Source organism: Diceros bicornis, chromosome 16 (assembly GCF_020826845.1).
Source record: "Diceros bicornis minor isolate mBicDic1 chromosome 16, mDicBic1.mat.cur, whole genome shotgun sequence".
Taxonomy (NCBI): domain Eukaryota; kingdom Metazoa; phylum Chordata; class Mammalia; order Perissodactyla; family Rhinocerotidae; genus Diceros; species Diceros bicornis.
Window position 1 is genome coordinate 25982068 of NC_080755.1, and position 24188 is coordinate 26006255.

General features: G+C 37.7%; 1 protein-coding gene across 1 annotated transcript in view; it reads left to right on the top strand.

Moving 5' to 3' along the window:
• The first annotated feature begins 343 nt into the window (after nt 1-343).
• Nucleotides 344-24188, top strand: part of DSG4 (desmoglein 4) — a 45467-nt gene continuing 21622 nt past the window's right edge. Inside the window, 7 exon segments of the mRNA XM_058556545.1 lie at nt 344-488; nt 16733-16806; nt 18331-18462; nt 20134-20289; nt 20954-21098; nt 23197-23363; nt 23628-23762. Of these exon segments, the coding sequence (XP_058412528.1) occupies nt 344-488; nt 16733-16806; nt 18331-18462; nt 20134-20289; nt 20954-21098; nt 23197-23363; nt 23628-23762 (954 nt within the window).

A 24188-nucleotide genomic window follows, 5' to 3' on the forward strand; every position in this document is an offset into this window, starting at 1 on the left:
AAGAGTGTTTATAAGTCAATAATAAAGACATCAGTAACACAATGGGGAAAACGAAGCAAACATTTCACATAAAAAGAAACACAAATGGCCATTATCGCCCATGAAGAGATGCTAATCTTATCATATTACAAGAATGTCCATGTTTACCTGTTACTATTTCTCCCTGGGCCACCCACAGGCCCAGGTTAATTACCCTGGCTCAGTAGTTCTTAAACTTTAGCCTGCAACCCCAGAATTACCTGGAATGCATATTAAGAATGAATAATTCTGGATCCCATCTCCAGAGATTCTGATTCAATAAAGCTGGGGTCAAGAAATCTGCATTTTCTACATACTGGACTATATGACTTTGGTGCAAGTGGCCCAAGAAATGTATTTCAGAAAGCACGGCCTGGCCTTTGACTTTCCTATTCCTGGATTTCTTCCCAAACAACAGGAGTCCAGATCCTATTCAGAGTCTGCTAGATGCATAACTAATAGCATCAAAGGTAAACTATATACACATTGCAAATGTGCCCAAGATGGGCACTGCCAGTGCCACTGAAGTAGCCAGGGTGTCGTCGAAGTAATTATCACACTGTGGAACTGCCACTGTAGTCATGGTTGGGAGCCAGGGGGCAGACTAAGAAGACATTTTTCAGGATAAGTATGCAGCAAGTATGTAATAAGTATGTAAGTAATACACTTCAATTAATATAGAGCTAGAAGCCACGCTATTTTTTCTGCATTTATTTGGAAGACATCCCACGCCGAGGACATGAAGTCACAGAGAGAATCAACAAGGCACGTCTGTTAGGGTGTAAGTATGATTTTAGGGTGTAAACTAACATCATCCTTATGGTATTAACAGAACTCTTTAGGAAACTGACGTTTAATCTCCGTGATCCCTGACACCCATTAAATAACCTGGTTTGCTGGCACCCTGATTGCCATACATAAATTGGCTTGACCGAGGAGACAGTTGTTTATCTTCAGTGCCATTATCTCGAGGTGACCAGTCAGACATGTAGTCACAACAACTGCTCCAGTACAAAACCAAGACAAGCTTTGTTTACCTTTTGTCCATGCCCCCAGGCCCACTCTAATGAAAACCTTTTTGCTTGAGTCAACTCTAGCACTTACTTGCCTACCGAATTTGACAAACATAGTTTAGGACCATAAACATTTTTTAAATTTTCTTTCCTCTAACACCTGCTTTCAAGAAATAAAGTTGCCCTTGGATACTTAAATAATATCCACCAGTAACCCTAAACTATGACAATTTAATGGAAAATTTTGCTCTAACATCATTTTCATAATATCTTTGCCTGTATAGATTACATTTTTTTCCAAAAAGAATTTGTACTGAAACATATTGAATTAGCTATCCTCTATGGCATTACTTTTTTTTTTTTTTTTTAAGTGACTTGGTGAATGTTCAGGAACTATTTTTGTAATTTTATTTATTTATTTTTCCCCCAAAGCCCCAGTTGTATGTCATAGTTGCACATCCTTCTAGTTGCTGTATGTGGGACGCGGCCTCAGCATGGCCGGAGAAGCGGTGCGGCAGTGCGCGCCCGGGATCCGAACCCGGGCCGCCAGCAGCGGAGCGCACGCACTTAACGGCTAAGCCATGGGGCCGGCCCTCTGGCATTACTTTTAAAAATATAAGTGTTAAAGCACTTACTGTGTGTTAGATGGATATGATATATGGAAAGAAAATGACCTACTACTTTAGAAGCAGGATAAGACAACAGCACAGAAGCATAAGAACAATAACTAAATATCAAGATCAGCCCTGAAACTCCATGTATACTTTCATATGAGCAAATGAAATGCTACTGGTTTGATATCAAACATAAATAATAGGACGAACTTACTTTAAAAATCCTGCTTGCAGAGCCAGCTATTAAACTCAATAGTTTGGTAAAATCTAAGATATGGAAAGGTTTTCTTTTAAAAGACAATAACAGTCAGCCATCAATTCTTTTCTAGACTATACTGCACAGTGGCTTGATATTTACATATATTGACTATAAATCAGGAGGTGGAATTCTTTCCCTATCTTGGGCTTTAATAAACTGTACAGCCTCTCTGGGCTACACCTATGACATACATAGGAGAGAAGGAAGAGAGGAGAGATTGGATTATACCATCTCTAGGGTGTCTTTAAGCATGTTCTGTTTCTATGATAGCTGTATTCCACAGGAGAAACAGAGGTAGCTGCTATTTCATTAACTGAAATCCTTTGGGGACTCCACTTTGAGATCATCCCTACAACTCTCCCAAGGCATAAGTGCAAATGAGGTGATAGGGCATCGAGTGGCCACTTCTCAACTATTGCAGAATCTTTTACATCTGCTTATGATAGTAATCTCCAGATTCAAGTGCTGGGGACCATTGAAATCAGGAGTTACAAATGTGAAAATCTGGAAGAATCGCTTAAATGATCTAATACCTATTTCTATTGCTGCTGTTTCTCTCGTTTGAAACTCATCCCATGAATAGCAATTCAGGTAGATATAAAATTTTATATTTCAGAAGAAATCAACCAATCATAGTGGAAACAAAGAGTAGAAACTTTTGCAAAATACCTCCATTGGACACAGCAAGAGAAGTTTCCCTTATGGAAAACAATAATATATAGGGATCTAGACCTGTTTCATTAATTCTCTTAGGCAAATTAAATTATTCTAATTCAACAATTAACTGAAATAAAAATAAACTTCTATAGCTGGCTCAACAATGGTCAACTTTCTGTACAATGCGTGTTAGTGTAATACACTGTTATAGGTTGCCTCAGAGCCTGCTTGGAAGTAGCTATGGAAATAAAACCATCATGACACTCACTGACTTCTCCCTGAACCCTGAGTTTCTTCTTAAGCTCTGATTGACTCACTGCTTATAACCATAAACCCACTAAAGAATCCCTGCTGGCTCCTCTCATTTTCTACTGTTCCACGATTCCCATTGCAGTCAAAGGTCTCTCACATTTATCTCTGCTTGCTAGCCCAGAACATAGTACTGGAAGCACTGAGCTTCTATATATTCTCTACCGTCCTCTCATAGTCCTCTTTTGATTCAGACACCAAAAAGGAATTTATATACATGGGGCATGATCAACTGGCTAGCACACAGAAAGGGCGTGTCAGCTATATATTTTTTTAAGCCTGAAATTCCATTTATTTGAGACACTTTACATTCTCCTCCTGTGTTTCTATAATTCAAATCTTAAATGGTATTGCACATTACATTTCCATAAGACACAAACCATCTCCATAGCTGTTTGTGGTGTGTCTCTAGGGATGGAAATATACGGTTAGCCAAGGAGTATATCCACTCACTGATACATCGCAAATTCTCGTCATCCTTCTTTATTGCAAAATAAGTCAAATGCTTCGTACAAAAATTAAAATAAGGTCACGACACAGGTATAGCCAATGAAAAGGTGAACAGCACTATTTGTACTTCCCACATATTGAGAAACAAGGGAAAAATGCCACTCTGTCCCAAAAGCCCAAAGGTCACTGGCAGTATTGATAGGGGATATATCTCAAGAGTAAAAACAATTTAATGCTGTTCTGACCTAGCTATAAAAGAAAAATTTTTTACAGTAAACACAATTATCACATTTCAAACCTCTGGACAAAAATTCATGAAAACAAAGAAAGCCCAATTGGATATAAACAGTTACAAAATAATTTTTTAAATGCTTATTTACTCAAGGATAGCTTTCCATAACTCTTGGTTTAAAGATGTATCTAGCATACAATGATATATTGGGTTAATAAACCATCCAGTGAATGTATGTGTGTTAGTATTCTAGACAATCTGGAGGACCACCTGAAGATGTATTTTGAAACATGATACCATACACGTGCTTTATCAGGTCAGCTTAGATATTTTTTAATTAGGCAAATATCTCCAACTATAAGCTTTGCCTTGGGCAGTTATATCCAAACACTGCCTCTTTGTAAGAATTCATTTCTTCCCATTGTTTAAATATAACTTTCTGCTCTCTTTCTCATAAATATCTTCAACATATAATTCATTTTTCTTCATTTTGGGATACTACAGGCCAGCCCGCTAATTGCCTAGACTCTTTCCTATGATTCCAAAAATGCTAAACTAAGGTTTTCAAGAGACCAAGCACTATGTAGAATACATTCCATTACTAGAGAGAGAGCCCGCCTTGTCTCTGAATTGCAGCCATGGGGTGGTGAAGACAAGATGTGGTCTCCCCTTGCAATTCCCCAACCGACACGTATTAGCAATTAGAAAACATTTAACTACGTTTTATCTTCACGTTTGTTGATGTTGCTGCCAGCCTGCAATTTTTTAATAAGGAAACTATATTCTATTCTAAACCCATAGTAGCAAAGGGGAAGAGAGACATGAAAAAAGAGAAATGATTTTCAGAAATATCTAGATGCTGTTCTGGTCTCTTTCCCTTACATTCTCAGGTCTCCAATTTCAGCTTCTTCTCTTTTTTTTGGTGAGGAAGGTTGTCCCTGAGCTAACATCTGTGCCAATCTTCCTCTATTTTGCATGTGGGATGCCACCACAGCATGGTTTTTTTGATGAGCAGTGTGTAGGTCCACACCTGGGATCTGAACCTGCGAACCCATACCATCGAAGTGGAGCAGGCGAACTTAACCACTACGCCAACAGGCCAGCCCCTCAGCTTCTTCTTAATAAATATTTATGGTGATTTAAAAGGTGTTTCTCACCCATGTTATCACTTTTTTATTAGCGGTAATGCCATGAGGAGTGAGCAAACTCTGTATTGCCGTTAACCTAAAACAATTTAGTTAATGTAAAACCATACAGGTTCAACTATATATTCAGGAAAGAAGGTGCTAAAATGTGGAAACAAAAATAACTCATAAAATCGGAGTTTCTTTGACTTACCTTATTTTTTCAGAACACCTTTAAAACTGAGAAATGCAATTCAGCTATAGGACATCTTAAGGAGGGAGGTAGGAATCACCTGAATGAAGAGATGAGCGCTTCATGATTCTATCTTTCTCCCTACATCATACTTTAGGCCTGGTGCCTTTTCACAATGTCCTCTGTTCAAAGAGTCATTTCTTGAAGTTGGTTCTGTAGTGGACATATGTGTTGTCAGTATGTGTAATTTTGCTTTTACAATGTTGGCAGTAAGAAGCAGCCTACTAATTTTATTCAGCATGATGATAGGCTCTAGCATTTTAATTATTTTTCATGTTGTGAGTAATTTATTATTCATTGGGTATCTTCCCTGTAAATCTTGTCCTCACTCTGTAAGATTTTTCTTTGGTGTCCAACAAAGGGTTTCATTGCAATAAGAATCAAGGTGTGTCTGTGTTCTTACCCAGAGCCCAAACAATGCCAGCCTTCCAGACCAGCCCAGGAGTTTGGGGTGGGGAAACAGAGTCATTATAGAACATCTTCATTCCTCTGCCCAGAGAGCACCAGAGTTACTGCCCATGCTCTCCTAAAAAGGCATCTCGAAGCACATCTTGCTGCAGAGCCAAATTCAGGACCCAGAGGACTACGACTAAAATCAAATCTCATTGCAGTTCGTGTGCAAGAGAAACCCGAAGAAATGGATTGGCTTCTTTTCAGGAACATTTGCCTTTCAATCATTTTAACGGTAAGTAGAATTTAAAGGCCTGGAAAGGAAATGCAGCTTTGAGGCTTTATCTCCTCTGTCGTTGTCAGACTTTCTACATGGGATTTATTCCATTTTTAAACTTCTTCCTGTAAAGACAGTTCTATGAGTTCAGGCTCTGGTAACTTCAAAGGACTCTCCATGTTTGAGGGACCAAATGCCATAGAGAAGCAGGGTGAAAATCTGGCTGACTTAGACTTAAATGGGATCAGAGACATAATCTAATTCAGATTAAATGCTAGGACAATTCTAAAATTTATAATCAGAAATAAAATTATTTTTTTATTTTCTTTTACTTATACTTAAATCAGACAGATTGCTGTCAAAATTCCCAGTGCAAATGGGTTCTAAATTTGCAGGGAAGTAAAGTTGATCAAGCCCATTTCTTCTAAACAGTTATTTCCCTGTGAGTTTGTTTCCAAGTAGAGGAATATTAGCTATGTCAAAATTACGTTGCAACTAATTATGAAATATTTGTCATATGAGGATTTTTTCCAGTCAGAAATGGCTAAAGAAAAATGAAGAAAACCAAGCCATCAAGACAAACTCCTTCTGGAATTATTAAAGCATTTCTACAGTCCAGGAAGGAAACACTTCAATGATCTATTTCTTTAAAGTAAACATGGCATTTTGGATGTTATATTCCTTTCCTCCAAGCCCTGGGTGCCCAAGGAATGAAGTGCCTTCCAGACAGGCATGATGTATAGCGAGTGTCCTACCTTTGAAGGAAGTAGGCAGCCTCTGATGCAGGTCCTTAGAGGAACAAAGATCAGGTTGGTCAATTCACCAAACTATTGCCAATTTAATTAGAAAAGTCTATTTAAAGAAACAAACTAGGGGCCGGCCCTGTGGCTTAACGGTTAAGTGCGCGCACTCCGCTACTGGCAGCCCGGGGTTCGGATCCCAGGCGCGCACCGATATGCTGCTTGTTCGGCCATGCTGAGGCCGCGTCCCACATACAGCAACTAGAAGGATGTGCAACTATGACATACAACTATCTACTGGGGCTTTGGGGAGAAAAAGGGAAAAAAAAGGAGGGGGATTGGCAATAGGTGTTAGCTCAAGGCCATTCTTCCTCAACAAAAAGAGGAGGATTGGCATGGATGTTAGCTCAGGGCTGATCTTCCTCACAAAAAAAAAAGAAAAAAGAAACAAGCTAGTTTAGATTAGATTAGACTTAAGTCTATTGATGGTCAAATGATAGAACAATTCATCCAAAACAGTTAAGAAAAAAATAAGTAGAAAGATAAGGGGATTATTAGAAAATTGTACATATGTTTTTCAAAGCAAGTAAAGGCAAATGAGGTATAGTTGGCTGCATTTCAGTCTCCCAGGAATATCTGCAGTGCTGCTACGACATAAGCTTGGAAAATGATTTCCACCCGATTCTCAGGCAAGTGGCATTATATGGGACTCATCTGAACATCAGCTCTAAAATTTTGGCAGAGGGCAGCCGAGGCTGGGGAGATATGGGAACACACTGTTGTCCTGTTGGTCCAGCAGGCGCCATTCTTCCAGAGTTCACATTTCTGTGACCTTCAGAAGCAGTGCAGGAGCCTAATACTGCCAAAGGGCACACAGCCCAAGCTTGGGAGGCAGATTATTAAACAAGACCATTTTCGAAAAATATTTGTAAACTGAAAAACTCCAAATAGAAGTGCAATTCCCTGTTATAACGATCATTGTTTATTTACATTATTAAAGGAAGACGGAAGAATCTGACTTGATTGTTAATAGAAATCAAGAATTACCAGTTCAGACTTCTTGTTACACTTCTATGGGGTATCTCCATGCTTTAACTCAGATAACTCTTTTGTTTTCTATAAGGAAAACTGACTGTATGCATCAAGATTTTAGAGGCAACATCTGAGCACTAAATTTGGCCTCCTATTTCCCTCTGCAAAGGCATGTTTTATGGTAATATTATTTAATTGAAGAGTGAATTTTTCTTCTTCTTGACTTTGAAAGAGTATTATGTTTCAGATTCTCAGGATCTCTTTTTAGTAGTATTGATTTATTATCCTTTGTAATTTTCGTGTTTTTGATATTTAATTTCTCCCGGCTGATACTAAAGTGTTTGTGTTTTACCTTTCATGGTAATTGTGATAGGCTCAAGTTCTTACTGCATTTCTAACAGATCTCTTAAGATATCAAGTACTAATTTTTGAAATTGGGAAGTAAAGACTTTTAGCATGTTTCAAGATTAGAACAAATACAAGAAATGTTTAAGGGAAATCAATATACTATTATACATGTTGTGGAAAATAGGCATATCTTCTTGTCTTTCATTTCCTAAACTTGAACTCTGCCCCTTTTTCATCAACTAAATCAAAGGCTTTCTGGGGCATCGTTGCAGCCCACACTAAGGAGGGTGTGGCAGCCTCTCAGAGATTCAGAGGAACTTGGTGTCATGTATATCTCAACCACAAGAGTACTTTCAACAAGGTTTTGACTGACTTAACCTATAAAAGACACCCAAAACTCTAAGCTACAATAGGGCATTTTATCATAAGAGTCCTTCAGCATCTTCTTCCTAAGGGTATTCATCATGTTCTTCTGCTGTAAAACAAATTGGGGTGGTGAAGTACAGTCAACCCTGAACCAAGACTCAGAAGCCCCAGGGTTGAGTCACAGCTCTTCCTCAAAGGGGCTGCGTACCTTTGGCCATGGCACCCAATTTCTCGGGCCTTATTGTGCCTCAGTGAGGATGCGTGGTTATACATGACATCACTAAGCTTCTTTCAATGGAGAAACTCTGAGATTCTATAATTATCTCTACTGAATAGTTATGTAGTAGAAATTCATGTCTGGCCCCCAAATATTATTTTCATAACTTTGGTTGGAGAATCTAAAGATTTAGGTAACGCTGTGGATTGTATAAGTTTTACTAGGAAGGAATCACTTAAGGCAGAACAATTATTAACTGTGGGAGGCCTATATTTTATCGAGTTGATAAGATCATAAAAAACAGCCATGTAGCTTTTACCAGATAAGAATTTTTATGCACATATGGTGATCATTCATGCTACATATGAGATGTAAACGCTTCAATTAAATATTCTGATTCTTGGAAAGTAAAGAAGGTAGGTGGCTAAACGTATAGATATTATCTCACTCTAAGTTAAAAACAGGCATCAAAATTTAAAATATTTAGAACTAACCTAGCCACTTATCAATTTAGCTCTCACATAAAACAACATGATTCTGACATGTGGAACAGAAGTTTGTAATTTATTTATTTTATTGTTAGGTAAATTTCTAGAAGTATAGACTGATGAAAAGAAAAACACCTCATCTGATTTGGATTTTTATTTGTACTCAACAGAATACCCTAGACAGCATTAAACGTAACTGCTTGTTACAGAAACAATTGATGGCCTCATCACAACAAAGGTTATATGGAAGTACATCTCACCCATGTTATTTTTTTGTTGGTATAAGTAGCTAAGGAATTACAAAATATATTTTAAACCAAGTGGAGAAATTTGTTTGTTTGTTTGTTTATTTATTTTTGCTGAGGAAGATTTTCCCTGAGCTAACATCTGTGCCATTCTTCCTCTATTTTGCACGTGGGTCGCCACCACAGCATGGCTGAAAAGTGGTGTAGGTCCACACCCAGGATCTGAACCCACGAACCCCGGCTGCCAAAGCAGAGTGCACTGAACTTAACCTCTATGCTATGGAGCTGGCCCCCAAATTTATATTTTTGCCTTCAAATTCCTGGTGAGTCTGTGGCGGACTAAAAAATAGTTTAACATCCCAAGAGGTATCTAATATTATTACCATAGCATGACCTATAACTTTAGTACAGTCTTCTCCATAATATCTGCCTGTGGAATTATAAGATGAAAATCCTGCTCTGGGGGCCAGCCTGGTGGCATAGCAGTTAAGTGCGCGTGCTCCGCTGCAGCAGCCTGGGGTTCGCCGGTTCAGATCCCGAGTGCACACTGATGCACCACCTGTCAAGCCGTGATGTGGCGGCATCCCATATAAAGTAGAGGAAGATGGGCACAGATGTTAGCCCAGGGCCAATCTTCCTCAACAAAAAAAAAGGAGGATTGGCATCAGATGTTAGCTCAGGGCTAATCTTCCTCCAAAAAAAAAAAATCCTGCTCTGAAAATATTTCATGGCTTTAGAGAGTCTAGGATGCTTTGCCTTTTTTAAAGGTCTTTCTCTTTTTTAAAGAACTTCTCAACCCTCGGGGAAGGATTAGGGATCCTTTCCAGTCTTTAGGTATCCAGGGAGGAGTTCCTTAGAGAGCAGTGACTCTGTGGTTTGAGCTGCGATGATGTTTCCTTCACTTTCCCAAGGAAAATCATGGTTGGAATTCTTCACTCACAGAGAACAGCTCTGATGACAGGGTTTGTGAAAGGAGTGCCTGGAATGAAACCTTCCGATATTACCTGCATGAGAAAGGTTCGCCCTTCCTTTCTGCACAGAAAATTACACGGCTTACAAACTAAAGTGCCACTACTTGATATACCTTCAATTATAAACAAAAGTGGTATAATTAGGCTTGAACTTGGCATCTCTACCACATCCCTATGAGGACTGCAATTGCTTTACTCAATTATTTTTATAAGTATTATTCAGGAGAGAAGTGCTTAGTAATAAGTTGGTCCCAGGTGTGCAAATAACTTCAAGAACTGACTTCAAAAAGGTAAGTCATAGATACAAAAAATAGCCTGGTTCAGCACCTACTACTTTAAATACACTCAGCATGCAAAAGAATAATATGTATTCTAATATTGCAATAAGCACATGTAATGGCTTAGATAACACATATTTTACATAAAATATCATATTCTCTCTAGGAATATGACTTAGAAATACACACCGATTTAAGAACTGAATTGCTACTATAACAATAGTTTTCATTTGAGGCATGGATAGCCCTGAGATACATGAGCACTTCAAAGCGTACAAGTGCACAGATAGTTTTAAGGGAATCATTTACTAGATCCTCAGCTCCCATTTATATATATTATTTACTTAAGTCAACCTACTGTGTATGCACCTGAACATGAGGTATCAAGCTGCTTCTCCTCTCCCAAATCCCCTTTAAAAATAAAAAAGTCCCACCTCTCACCCATGGCAAAGATTACTATGTTGTACTGCAAAGATTGTAAAAGAATCCAGGGCACTAAGCTAAGGGATAATTCAAAATATCGATGTCAGTACTGAGAAGGAGAATTGACTCTAAAGCTTGTAATTAACACTTTTGCAAGTCATGTGGTTTTCAATTATGTACTTTCAACAAAATTCAAAGAGAACCTAATAGAGTTGTCAGCTAATAGGTCATTTTAAAAAGCATTTTTAATGATAGATTACTCTGTATATTTAGGTGATATAATTCAAAATAAGTTTAAAGAATTTAATGACTCTGCTACTAAAAGAAAAAATCCCCCAATGTCATCTACCTATTTATGTGAACAAGTTTTCTCAGTACTTACAACTGAAAAACCAAGCCAAACAAAATAGAATTGATGCTAAAACTTGTTTAATTCTAGCAATAAGTAATATTTATTCATGAACTAATTTTTTAAAGCTTCATCCATCTCTTTGCAATGAACTTCTGATGAAATTTTACCTTCTATATTTAATAATATTAATATAATATTAATAAATAATATGTCAAAGTTTCCATATTTGCACAATATTTAATCAATTGTGCTGCTAATAAAAATTGTAAAGGTAATTCAATCTAGATGAAATTGATCTTTAACACTTAGCATTTTGCAATTATAGAATTCCAATAAAATAAATTTCTATCCATATACATATTTTTGTTGCAAAGAAGTATGATAGACTGCTCAACAAAAGCCTTAAAAATATATTAAAATATATTTAAAGCTTAAAAATAATTCCAGTAGGATGAACCTAAGGAGGATACGATTCACTACATGGAAGTAGGATACAAGAGTTCAAGGAGAAATAGAAATGAAATAAAATTTCCAATTATTAGAGAAGAACTTATCCATTCTTTAACAGATGGGACCGGGCATCAAACGATTGCAACATTTAGATTCTGTTGGCTACATTTAAAAAGTAATGTAGTGGGGGGCCGGCCCCGTGGTGTAGCGGTTAAGTGCGTGCGCTCCACTGTCAGCAACCCAGGTTCGGATCCCAGGCGCACACGATGCACCACTTGTCAGGCCATGCTGTGGTGGCGTCCCATATAAAGTAGAGGAAGATGGGCACAGATGTTAGGCCAGGGCCAGTCTTCCTCAGCAAAAAGAGGAGGATTGGCGTGGATGTTAGCTCAGGGCTGATCTTCCTCACAAAAAATAATAAATAAATAAATAAAAGTAATGTAGCAATTTTATTTTAAAATATCAACATTTACAATATTCTTAAATTCCATCCTTTGCAGCTATTTAAACTTATAATGAAATCTTTTAGATGTCACTATAGAAAATTTTGAAGAAGCACATGTTTTTCAAAAAGTTTTAAGGCCAAATGAAGCAAAATATTTTGAAGACCTCTGCAAGACAATTTTAGGAGTAGTCAACAGAAACATCAATATTTTCCCAGAGCCAGGGGCCACAATTATATGACAGCACAGTGTAAGAAAAACCAGAGTCATTTGGTAAAATAATATCAAGTGATTCAAGAGAAGCTTTAGGTGCTGAGTAAATGAATTGTTAAAACATTAACTGGGACATTAAAATTTTACCAATTTATTTGAGGAAAAATCAATTAAAATCAGATATCGCCAAACCAAAAGTGGTTAGAGACGCTCTGCCAACGGAAGATGGGGAAAAACTTCTATAGAGAAGAGGCAGAAGCAAAGTAAGGACATTGTTGATTGGCTATAGCTTAAAGCCTAGTTGGTTGTTTGTCATGGGTTGTCCTTATGTCTCAATTTCGTAACCTTGAGGCATTTACAGGCTTAGATTTTGGTTTGCTTACATAGGCACCATGGCATCAGAGCCACTTCAGTCTAATGGCCTCCTTGTTTAATTAATTTAACAAAATATCAGTAGAATGGTGATCTGGGTTCATTCTTGAGCTGATGTTTTCACACTGCATAGATACAATACTAACCTTGAAGGCTTGTTGTAAACAGACAGAAACCAGGGCGAGGATACAGTGAAAATTACCTGCCACATCTCTGATTGAATTATGAGCAGAACCTCAGCTAGGACTCACTCGCACCACTTTCCAGATAAAATTAGGTTATTGGGTTGATTATAGCTCTGAGAGTCAACAGCATAATGAGGCTACCGTGATTCTCTGTCAGGCCTAAGAGGAGTGGGGAAGGGAGAAGGAACACGTAGAAGAGAACATCAAAGAGAGAAAGAAAGAGAGAAAAGGAGAAGCAGAGGAGAGGAAGAAAAGAGAGACAAGTAGGAAGCTGAAGACAAGGAGAGAGAGCTTCTTATTAACCACAGGCTCATGTGGCAAGCTCACCAACCTTCTGGCATCCACCAAGGTAGCACTTCCAGTTAATGTCCCACAAGAGGACAGTGCCAGAGAACCACACGTCAGAGTTTAATCCGCAGCATTAAACTGCAGAATCTATCAGTTCTGTTATCCCAGTGTCCCAGTGACCCGAATGGAAGGCATCTATTAAAATGATACATAAGGCAACCTTCAAAACGTATGATGTCTCTATGTGGTTTTTCTTAGAAGTCAGCTTTATTGAGATATGATTTATATACAATAACATTCACCCTTTTAAGTGCACAGTTCTATGATTTTTGACAAACACATACAGTTGTGTAAACATCAACACAATCAAGAACATTTCCATCACTCCAGAAAATTCCTTTGTGTTCTTTTATAGTCAACCCATAACCCTACTCCCAGACCCTGGCAACCACTTATCTGTTTTATGTCCTATAGTTTCGCCTTTTCAAGAATATCACATAAATGGAATTATATAGTATGTTTTGGTGTGAACATATACTTTCATTTCTTTTGGGTAAACACCTAACAGTGAGACGGCTGGGTCGTATGGTCTAATGATTAATCGTACAAGAAATTTCCAAACTGCTTTCCAATGTGGCTGGACAATTTTACATTCCCATCAGCAGTGCATAAGGGTTGCAGTACTTGGGATTGTCAGGGTTTTGTTTTTGGCAATTCTGATAATTGTGTAGTGGTATCTCATTTTTATTCTAATTTGCATTTCCTTAATACAAGTCATTCTCTTTTTTATTGAGGTCACATTGCTTTATAAATATAAATTTCAAGTGTATATCATTATATTTCGTTATGTGTTAATTGACATGGAGCTTTACCACGATAACTGTTGAATGCAAAATTACTAAATGGTGCGTATAATTTCCTTTTGGTTAAAAATAATTACAATTTGTATAAGTATGTGTTTTTGAAAAACGAAGCCTGAAAGAATTTCTTCAAATATTAACAGTGTCATGATCTCTAAGCAATAGGATTCTGTGTGATTTTTACTTTTTCTTATATCTTCCAGAATCATCTACTTTTCTAACAAAAAGAATACCTAACTCTCAAAAACCAATATTTATTATGAAGTGAAACATCCTATGCAACCAAAAAGACCATCTTCTATTAAATATTGAACTTCTCTTCCAGGTCTAGATATTTTACCAATGTCTAATAAAAGAACACGTGAGGGAGAAAGTACATTAAGAGGAAACACTATGCCCTACTGCCAAATTTTTATCTGTATTTTTCCCCCTTCTGGAGTCAGCTGTCATTCCAAATCCCCACCACACCCTCCACTCCCTCTTACACCCCCCTCATATCTGCAAAATCTGCTCTGCTCCCATTCCACCCATCACAGTCTCTGTCTAGTCTCAGTTCATTGGAGCTCCCTGGTTTTACTCTGCTCCCTGACTCGCTGAAGTTCACAACAGTATCTTATCACCTCCCTGAATCTCCATGCTGCCTTGATAACAATCCCCAATGCTGGGACAGCCGGTGGCATTCCTTCTCGTCCCACTCCCAGGTTGCCAAGTTCTACTAGAGAAGGCACAAAACAGATGGGCTGCGCATAATATTCTTGCTTCCTAATCTCAACTGGTCCTCCAACTCTTCATCAACTCCGGAACAATAGTTTATTTTCTCTGTTCCTAATTTTCTGTGCTCAAGTGTTCCCTAACTCAAGAATGCTAGGTGGGCCTACCATCCTCTCTGATTCATGGCATTTAGTTGGTATCCTGTCACCTTCCCTTCTTGACAGTCTCCTCTATCCCTTCCCCATTCCTCCTCACTCCAACTCTGAAAACCTATGGAATAGGCACGTGCATAATTTTCCTCCAATTACACTTCAAAATTATTTTCTATCTTCATTGTAGTCTTTTGACCTTCTGTTTCAGAGGAAGAAATAGTCTTCCTCATTATCAGGTCTCTTTTACTTGCACTATTGATTCAGCCATTCCTATTGGCTCTTTATCACAATTGTAACTACTCTTTGATTTCTTTCTCCTTCTCCTCCTCCTTTCTCCCTTCTTCTCCTTCTATCACTCTTTCTCCACAAACCCCTTTCCCTCCTCCTGTAGACCGTATAATTGGTCATGGTTTCCCAACCTAAAACATATGTCTTGATCTAACTAACTCCTCAAACTGCATCATACCTCTCACATTTCTTTTATCTTCTAACTTGAAAATGTAATCTACAATTGCTATTTCTACTTTCTCAATAACTCATTCCTTGACTCCTGCAATTTGACTTATGCCACTTGCAAAAGTTGGCAATGCCTGCCTGCTTTAACATCCCAGGACCTTCTTACTTCCCATTCTCCTTGACCTTGCTATGACACACAAACCATTAAATACTCCCTCTTTGTCAAACTTCTTTTCACTGTACTCCACTCATTCTGCCTCCTTTCTGGCTACTTCCTCTCCATCTCCTTATCCAATCTCTTCTTTCTGAACTCAGCTTTGTTACTAACCCATCACTTCTTGCCGTTCTCACACTAACAGAATCTGCTCTGCACCCACGACCTTTGACTTCTCTATTCTTTTAGTCTCTCAGAGCCCTCCACTTTTAGACTTCTTCCTTTCCCTGCACAAATATAAGCATTTCCCATAAGATTTTCTTTCCTCCCTACTTCATTTATCTTCCTAAACTGTTTCATGTTATGGCCTCACTTCCTTCAACTTTAAATAGCATTCCTGTTTGGATAAATTCCACTTCTTCAGCTTTCATATCTATCCCAAATTTTAGAAACACACCGAAAATAAATAAAACAAACTTAAGTCGTCATCTTCCTGCAGTGATATTCTCTCGCTAAATTTTCTGTTTCTAGTAATAGTACTTCCATTCTCCCAGAAAGCCAAGCTTACATCACCTGAATCATCTGACTCTTCCTCACAATCTATAAGCCCTAACAGTTCTTTGGTAAAATCTCCAATCTCTCTTTTCCATTCTCTCCATTCTCTCCTTTCCACTGCCACTCTAGCACCCATGTTCATGTTCTAACCAAGTATTATCTAAGCAATTGCTAATTCCTAAGTGTCTCAACTTCAAAGGTTTTTCCCTTGTAATCTTCCCTTTGTATGAAGGGAATGTTTGAAAAACAATGTTTTTGCCGCTCCCAGTCCCTACCCAATAAAGTCCAAACTCCTTAGTCTGGAATATAAAGCACTTCATGCTCTGCCTCCAAACTGACTTTCCAAACCTTGTCTCCTATGTCTCCTCACTAGTTCCTCTACCTTCCAGCTAATCATATTATTCACCATTTCTGGAACATCCTCTGAAACTTAGTGCCTTTAAACTAGTGTTCATGTTTTACTCTGGCTGAAATTTTCTTGCCCATCAATTCCTCTTATCAAAGCAGCTTCATCCTGCAGAGCCCTTTCAAATACCTGCTCTCCTATGAGGGCTTCCCAAAATTCAATTTGATAACAAGATGTCTGCTCTACCCCCGCACTGAGCCCATTAGTGCCTCTGTTGAAGCACGTATACTAGCCTGCCCTGCTGTAGAGCTATGTGTTTGTCTTCCATAAAAGTATAAAAGTATAAAAGCCTTTGGAGCACCAAAAGTCTGTATTATTCATTCATTTTGTATTATCCATGTTTATTCCATATTATTAACAAAATGTATATTCAAGAAATGAAATAATAAGACAACATTGTCAATGTTTTTATGACACTGATTCCTTTCAAGTCTGCATATTTATACTAATGTTGTGCCTTCTATAGCAGGTGGTGCTGGAAGTAAACAGTGAATTTATTGTTGAGGTAATGTATAATAAAACTATTTTCTCAATTTAAAATTAAAAGGAAAACTGAATTTTGTAATACATCATATATTTAAAAAATCAGAATATTTGAAACCATAATTGTCCAGATAAAAGTTAAGAGAAAAAAACCTCTGCTGAACTGAAATAGCAATGGTGAAGCCCATATTCCCAAATATCCATACTCTTATGCATGGTTTGTGACAACTCAGTGTCACAGTAACTCCTACTTATCAAACTATACTGGTAGCTTATTTATATATTTCCCAATCTAAAGCAAAGCAAAATAAATGAAGTAACACATGAGAATGGGGATAGGATCTTTAGACAATTACGTTAGCAAGAAAGACAACTGATGGTCAATCAATGAAGGAAAAATACTAAAATAAAAAATATGTAATCACAACTAAATAGAACAACAAAGAATCTGGTGCCATTTAGAATGGGACTCAGGAAATAAACCTTCTCTGGCAAGGCTTTATTTTATTATGGTAGTTAAATTTTCATTATGATGATCTCAAATCACTTAGAAAGTAAAATGACTTTTCTAATCTATGTTGACAAAATAGGGAATACGTGGTGCATTTCAGGAAGTTGTATCAAAATGGGGAAAAATGTAAATGCTTTGGTTCTTGAAAGGGTAAGCTCCGTTCACACTGAACATCTTCTTCCCCCAAAGTGGTATTTAAGTGAAGCCTTAGCTTAAACAAACATACAATCATCCATATCTCAATAGGTACATTAGAAGTTACAAATACACACATATATACGCTTATGTTTATGCACGTATACAAATATGTTTACAGATGCAGTAACATTTCTAAGCTCTTTAATAGTACAAAATCCTTAAACACCCTCCAACAATAGCAACAGAAGACGACAAAGAGAGAAACATAGCAAGCAGAGACACAAGTGGACAGCACTGAGGAGCCACATAGGTGTCCACACAGTTATTGCTGGTACCATCAATTCAGTCTAAATATTCTTCTGATCCTGCAATGACGTATTTGGATGCTTGGCCAGAGTGGTGTCCTTAACAACAGAAGAGAAAACTCCCTTCCCTCTTTCAGGTGAGCACACTCACCAGCGCAACTTTCCTTTTGTGAGGAATGCACTCACGGGGAACACCCGCAATCTTTCAGTCTCTAGAGACCAGAAAGCCTGGTCAGAGCTCAATGACGGGTGAGGCGAGCAAGACCTCTACATGGTGGGGGTAGATTGAAAGAACAAGAACTATACCGTATTAGCCAGTATAATGCATTATGAACTCCACACATACCTAATGAAGTTTGTTTCACTAGAGTCATACAGTTAGAAGTGAGATGATTCCAAAAGATGAAAGTTTTACAGACGTACAGATGACAAAGTTATATCTATTTAGAATTGTGAATTAGGAAAAACTTTCTTTGTTCCTGAAATTCAATACCACTGCTTCTTCTGAGTGCACCTTACAGTGCTGAATAAATGTCCTTACTAAGTAAAACTGTTCTAACACTGTACGAAATGTGAACTATTTTTGCTTAAGGTGAAAGAATTAGACATTGAAAATGGCACTACAAAATGGCAAACTGTCAGAAGACAGAAGCGGGAGTGGATCAAGTTTGCTGCGGCCTGTCGAGAGGGAGAGGACAACTCCAAGAGGAATCCGATTGCCAAAGTAAGTGATGAAATAAACAGGAGGATCCTGTGCTGATAACAAATGCTTCTGCAGGGCAGGAAAGCCCTCCCACATTTCAAGGATTTGCGGTCTTCACTACTCCATAGCGATCTGGGAAGATGGGTGACATCTAGTCATTTGCTTGCATTGCCGAGGCACTGTTTTGAATGTCACATTCCGGGAGCTGATACAGAGCAGGGGTCCTTGAGTGATCCTAGAACAGAGACTTGGATCTCCAGCACCACTGGGCTTTGTCTGTCCATTTGTGTTCTCATAATCATCACCTGCATATGTTATAGGAAATTTATGCATGTATTAATAGTCTTCTATCCCTCCCAAAAATCAAAGGTTTATCATATATATTGATTAATTCTCTCCAAGAAAGTAAGGACAGTGTCAAAAGTTCCCACTAGATTCCTACATCCAGAAATTAGGAGAGTCTTGAAAGGTATTTCAAATAATGGCTATCAATAAGGAAGGAGAGTTAAGGGAAGAAAGTGTGATAAATTGGTCCTTGAAGGATAGGAGCCACATCAACAGCTTCACTAGCTCTTTCTAGGCATCTTGGCCTTGGCCTACTAGTGAAATTATAATACTCATCTACCAGAACTCCTTCCTTAGGCTTTACATTAAATGCCTTAGGCTTTACATTAAAAATATTGTAAGCATCAGCAACGATCTTACAGATATAACTTCAGCTCAAGGTAAGAGATTTATTTTCTCTCAGGTTTTCAAATTTTTGGAAAGCTTGGAAATTGCCATTGTCTCCATTCAATTCATGGTTATAGCTTTGTTTATGTTATCCCACTTGTACTACATATTCTTTTCTTTTTATTTGCATTTAGGGGATTTCCTGGATTTTCATCTATATAAATAATCTCTGTGGATTAGAGTGGAGCTCATCCAAGTTGTATTTCTAGCCGTCTTTATTTAATTGTGGATATCTGGGTAACAAATTGTAGTATTTTACTGAGTGTTCTCATTTTTAGTATATAGGTTAGATTTCTAAATTTAAACTACCTTTGTCTAAATTTATGAGCAATAGATATAAAGCTATTAAAACAAAACCTATATCACAGAATATTTGCCATAAGATCTATTTGGCAGATAAGTGATATGGTAGGTTTTCATTTATAAAATTATTGCCAATATCTCTAAACCCTGTATTTCTCTTCTGGTTTTCTTAATTCATCTATAATTTTTTTAATTCATTTTTATTTTTTAAATTTTTTATTTAAATCTCTAACTAAAGTCTAAGCAGGGTACATACTAATATGACACAATCTTTTATAAAATAATAAAGATGGTGATTTCTTCTGTCAAACTCTTTATATGCAAAGAAAAGTCAGAGAATTAAATAATGTATTGTTAATAATAACAAATCTAATATCAAATGTGTATGTGCCATATGCCAGGCAATGGGGTGTGGTATATATATGTTACCTCATACAATCCCCACAAACCTAGGATATAGGTGGTATTATTCCATTTTAAGCTGGTGCTTGACAAAGTTAAGTGAATTCTCTAAAGCCACACAGGCCTGAGTCATGGTACCGGGTTTCAATCCAAAGCCCCTCTGGCTGCAAAGCCCATTCCCTTCTCATTCCACTACACTCTGAAGTTCATGATATACTCTAAATTAGATCACAATCCTAGCCATTTTCCTCATAGATTCGATCAGACTGCGAAGTGAACCAGAAGATTACATACCGCATCTCTGGGGTAGGAATTGACCGACCTCCTTACGGAGTGTTCACCATCAATCCTCGGACTGGGGAAATTAACATCACCTCTGTGGTGGACAGAGAGATAACTCCACTCTTCTTGGTAAGTCACAGCAGTGTGTTTTGATTTATCATGTTATTTTTCTTCCTTGTTTTAAAAAAATATCATCTTAGGACTAATGCTTACTTTTGTTTGTTTGTTTGTTTGTTTGTTTGCTTTAGGAAGATTGGTCCTGTGCTAACATCTGTTGCCAATCTTCCTCTTTTTCTTTTTTCTCTTCAAAGCCCCAGTACATAGCTGTGTATCATAGCTGTAGAGTTGTAGGTCTTCTATTTGGGACACCACCTCAGCATGGTTTGATGAGCAGTGAGTAGGTCTGCGCCCAGGATCCGAACTGATGAACCCTGGGCCGCCAAAGTGGAATGTGCCAACTTAACCGCTACTCCACCTGGCCGGCCCCTAATGCTTACTTTTGATAAAACAGACTAGACTGAAACCAAATAAAGAGCTTGAAGACATGGAAAGAGCATGAAAATATAAGTTTTATAGTTCAGGATTCTCTGTTGGGTTGCATATGCCTGTGACCAAATGTCCTGATAATATTTACATTACTAGACTATATAGTAATATAGTATAGTATATATATAGTAATATAGTCTGAATTCACCAGGAAAATTGTTTCTTTGCACATTTCCTGATATATTTTCAAGCATGTTACTTAATTTCCTTTGGTGGAGAAAGACAGTTTTTTTCCAACTTTCCACAGATCTATTGCCGGGCTCTGAATTTACGGGGTGAAGATTTAGAAAGGCCTCTTGAGCTTAGAGTCAAAGTTATGGACATAAATGACAACCCTCCAGTCTTTACACAAAATGTTTACACAGCCAGCATTGAAGAAAACAGCAATGCAAGTAAGTGGAATGACACCTCTTCTCTGCATGATACCATACCTATTTCTCTTGGTCAAAAGCTTTAGGAGATTGAAGTACAGATAATTTAAAGACAAGAAAAAGTCAAACTTGTATTTTGAATAAACCCCACAAATTCTAACTTAAAACTGACCTAGAAAAAAAATCACGTCTAAAATTCTAAATATCCTCCGTTTTGTAGAGGATTCTTTATAATGTGATGTAGCAGGGTAGAAGGCCTAGCGCCTTCCTCGGAGATTGTTACTGGGCTCATGATTAACTTAATCCAAATGAGTAAACTGAGGAAGAAGCCATGAATGTGTACAAGGGCTCTGTTCTGGTCTCTTCCTCAAATTCTGGGTGGAACCACAGCAGACAGAGAGTGATGGAGGGTGCATCTACCAGTGTACCCATCAGACCAGTCACCGAGGGTCATCACTGGTCTTCACAGTCTACACTCATTTTTTTCACTTTTTTCCACCCCACTTTAATTCTACCTCCAACTCTAATACTCTTCTCTTTTTCCCTATTTCTATCACTTCTCCTGAACTTCTTTTCTTTCTATACTTAGGCTTTTCCCATATTGCAACTTTCTTCTCTTCTCTCTCTCTTTGCCTTCTGCCTCTTTCTTCCCCCCAAAACTTCCGTAAGTTATTAGTCTTATAATCCTTTTTCCATAAGTGTCAATAATTGATTTGCTTTCCTGCTAGTTTGCGAACCTGGTTCTGGTACATGTATGGATGTACTCAGCTTTGCTGAAATAACCTTGCAACTTCTTATGTATAATAATACACCTTAATCTTCCTTTTCCTTTCACATCTATGTCTGCATTTATACCTCTAAATAAAATCTCAGGAAAAAGAATAGAAAAAAGAAATTTCAGAAGAAAGCCAGAGAAGAAAACAAGGTAAAGGTACCAAGGGACGAAGAAAGAAGGATGGAGAAGTGTGGAGGAAAAGAGAAAAGAGACTGGAGGAGAGAAGGAAAGAGATAACAAAAGGGAGAGGTTGAGAGGGGCTGTTAGGAGAACTCCTTCTTCAGATCCCCTAAAAAAAAGTGATGCTGAAAATAAGAAACACGAAATATTTTATAACAGAAGAAGGGAGGACAGAGAGAGGCAAAGCCAGAGTTTTTGCCTAAGACAGGCAACAAAGAGAGAGGGTCTCCAAAGCCCATCATTGTTTCCTCGTTGACATATTTCAGGACAACTTTGGTGAAGGAAGAAAAGGTGAAACCCACATCCGTGTCCACATCCACGTCCACTCGGTTGCTGATTAGCAGCCTTGTTAATGCTCCCTCGTGCGAGGAGAGTTAACCACAGGGCCAGGGTCTACTTTCATAAACTATGACTTCCGTGAAACCTGGCTCTTTCTATTCAAGGGGTCCCTGGATCTCTGTGCGGGGATTTTTCCCTTTGAAGCCTGGCTGGGAAGCAGAAAGACATCAGGGACCTGCCAACTCTGGAAAATATGTCCTGTGGGCTGATGTCCTTGGGGATTGGCCTAGGATGCCTGTTCTTTGTCCCTATAAATAATTAAGAACTTCTTATATTCCTGCAGACAAATCTTTTCAATAATTATATACTTTTGACTGTTCGGTAAAGTACTATTATCTTGCAAGGCAACCAAGAGTAATTCTCTACTTTCTGGATGAGCAAAAATAAAGAATATAGGTGCTCAGTAAATAATTGCAACACTGAATTTAATTAAGCTATAATCTTTCTTAATTAAGCATTTTAAAATAATTTCACAAGACCGTGGCAAAAACAAATTGATAAAATCGGTTTTCCAGCTTTATGATAAAGGCTACTGAACTTCTTTTTCACACATTAAAGATTACTACATTTTACTACTAATTTACCATTTAATCATTTAAGGAGTGCAAGTACTTTATAAACGTCTATAAAAAGGATTTTATAGAAGCAAACCACCGTTATTTTTGTAATCAATGGTGCAGCTGGAAGTTAGGTAATATATCCTCATGGAAAACTAGACAACAGAGAATTCAGAAGGCAGACCACTCTTTCTTCCTCTACAAGATGATTCGCTGAATTGATTCTAACAGAGTCCCAAACATTCTCCATCTCTATCTTCATTTCTAGACACACTGGTAGTAAAGTTAAGTGCCACAGATGCAGATGAAGACAATCATCTGAATTCTAAAATTGCCTATAAGATCATCTCTCAGGAGCCAGCAGGTGCACCAATGTTCCTCCTGAACAGGCACACTGGAGAAGTCTGCACCACGTCAAGTTTCCTGGACAGAGAGGTAAAGCCTTCTATGAATGAATGAAAAGAAAGAGAGAATTCAATTTTGAAAAGATGAAGATGACATGATCCATGTATGCCCTTCTTCCAAAGTAAAGAGGGAAGGAAAAATAATCCAACCATTATTTTTAAGGAAAATTATGAAAAGAAAAAATTATTAAAAGATTATATAAAATTATAAGAGAAAAGTGGAATAACAACATTAGAATGTATTGGATTTTATTCAAAACAAGATCTAAGTCTTACAATTCTTTTCCACTTTAAGCAACACAGTATGTATAACCTCCTCGTGAGGGGTTCAGATCGGGATGGAGCTACAGATGGACTGTCTTCCGAGTGTGAATGTAGAATCAAGGTTTTAGACGTCAACGATAATTTCCCCACCTTGGAGAAAACTTCTGTAAGTTATTACTCTTATAATCCTTTTTCCATAAGTGTCAATAATTGATTTGCTTTCCTGCTAGTTTGTGAACCTGGTTCTGTTACATGTATGGATGTACTCAGCTTTGCTGTATTAACCTTGGAACTTCTTATGTATAATAATACACCTTAATACTGCATGTTTGCTCTGAGTCACTATTCTATGAAAGCAACACACTATCTCCTCCATACTCTCTACTCACAGAAATGTGGAAACTTATTAATAAAACTCTGGAAATCATGTAATAACATTGATAAATCTTTATATGCCTGATGATTTGCTGAATGAATTCTATACGAGTCCAAAACATTCTCAACTTCCATTTTCATCTTTAGGCATAAAGAAGTATAAAATCAAAAACAGCAGCCCCAAATCTGGCTCACCGCCTGTTTTGGTAAAAACTTG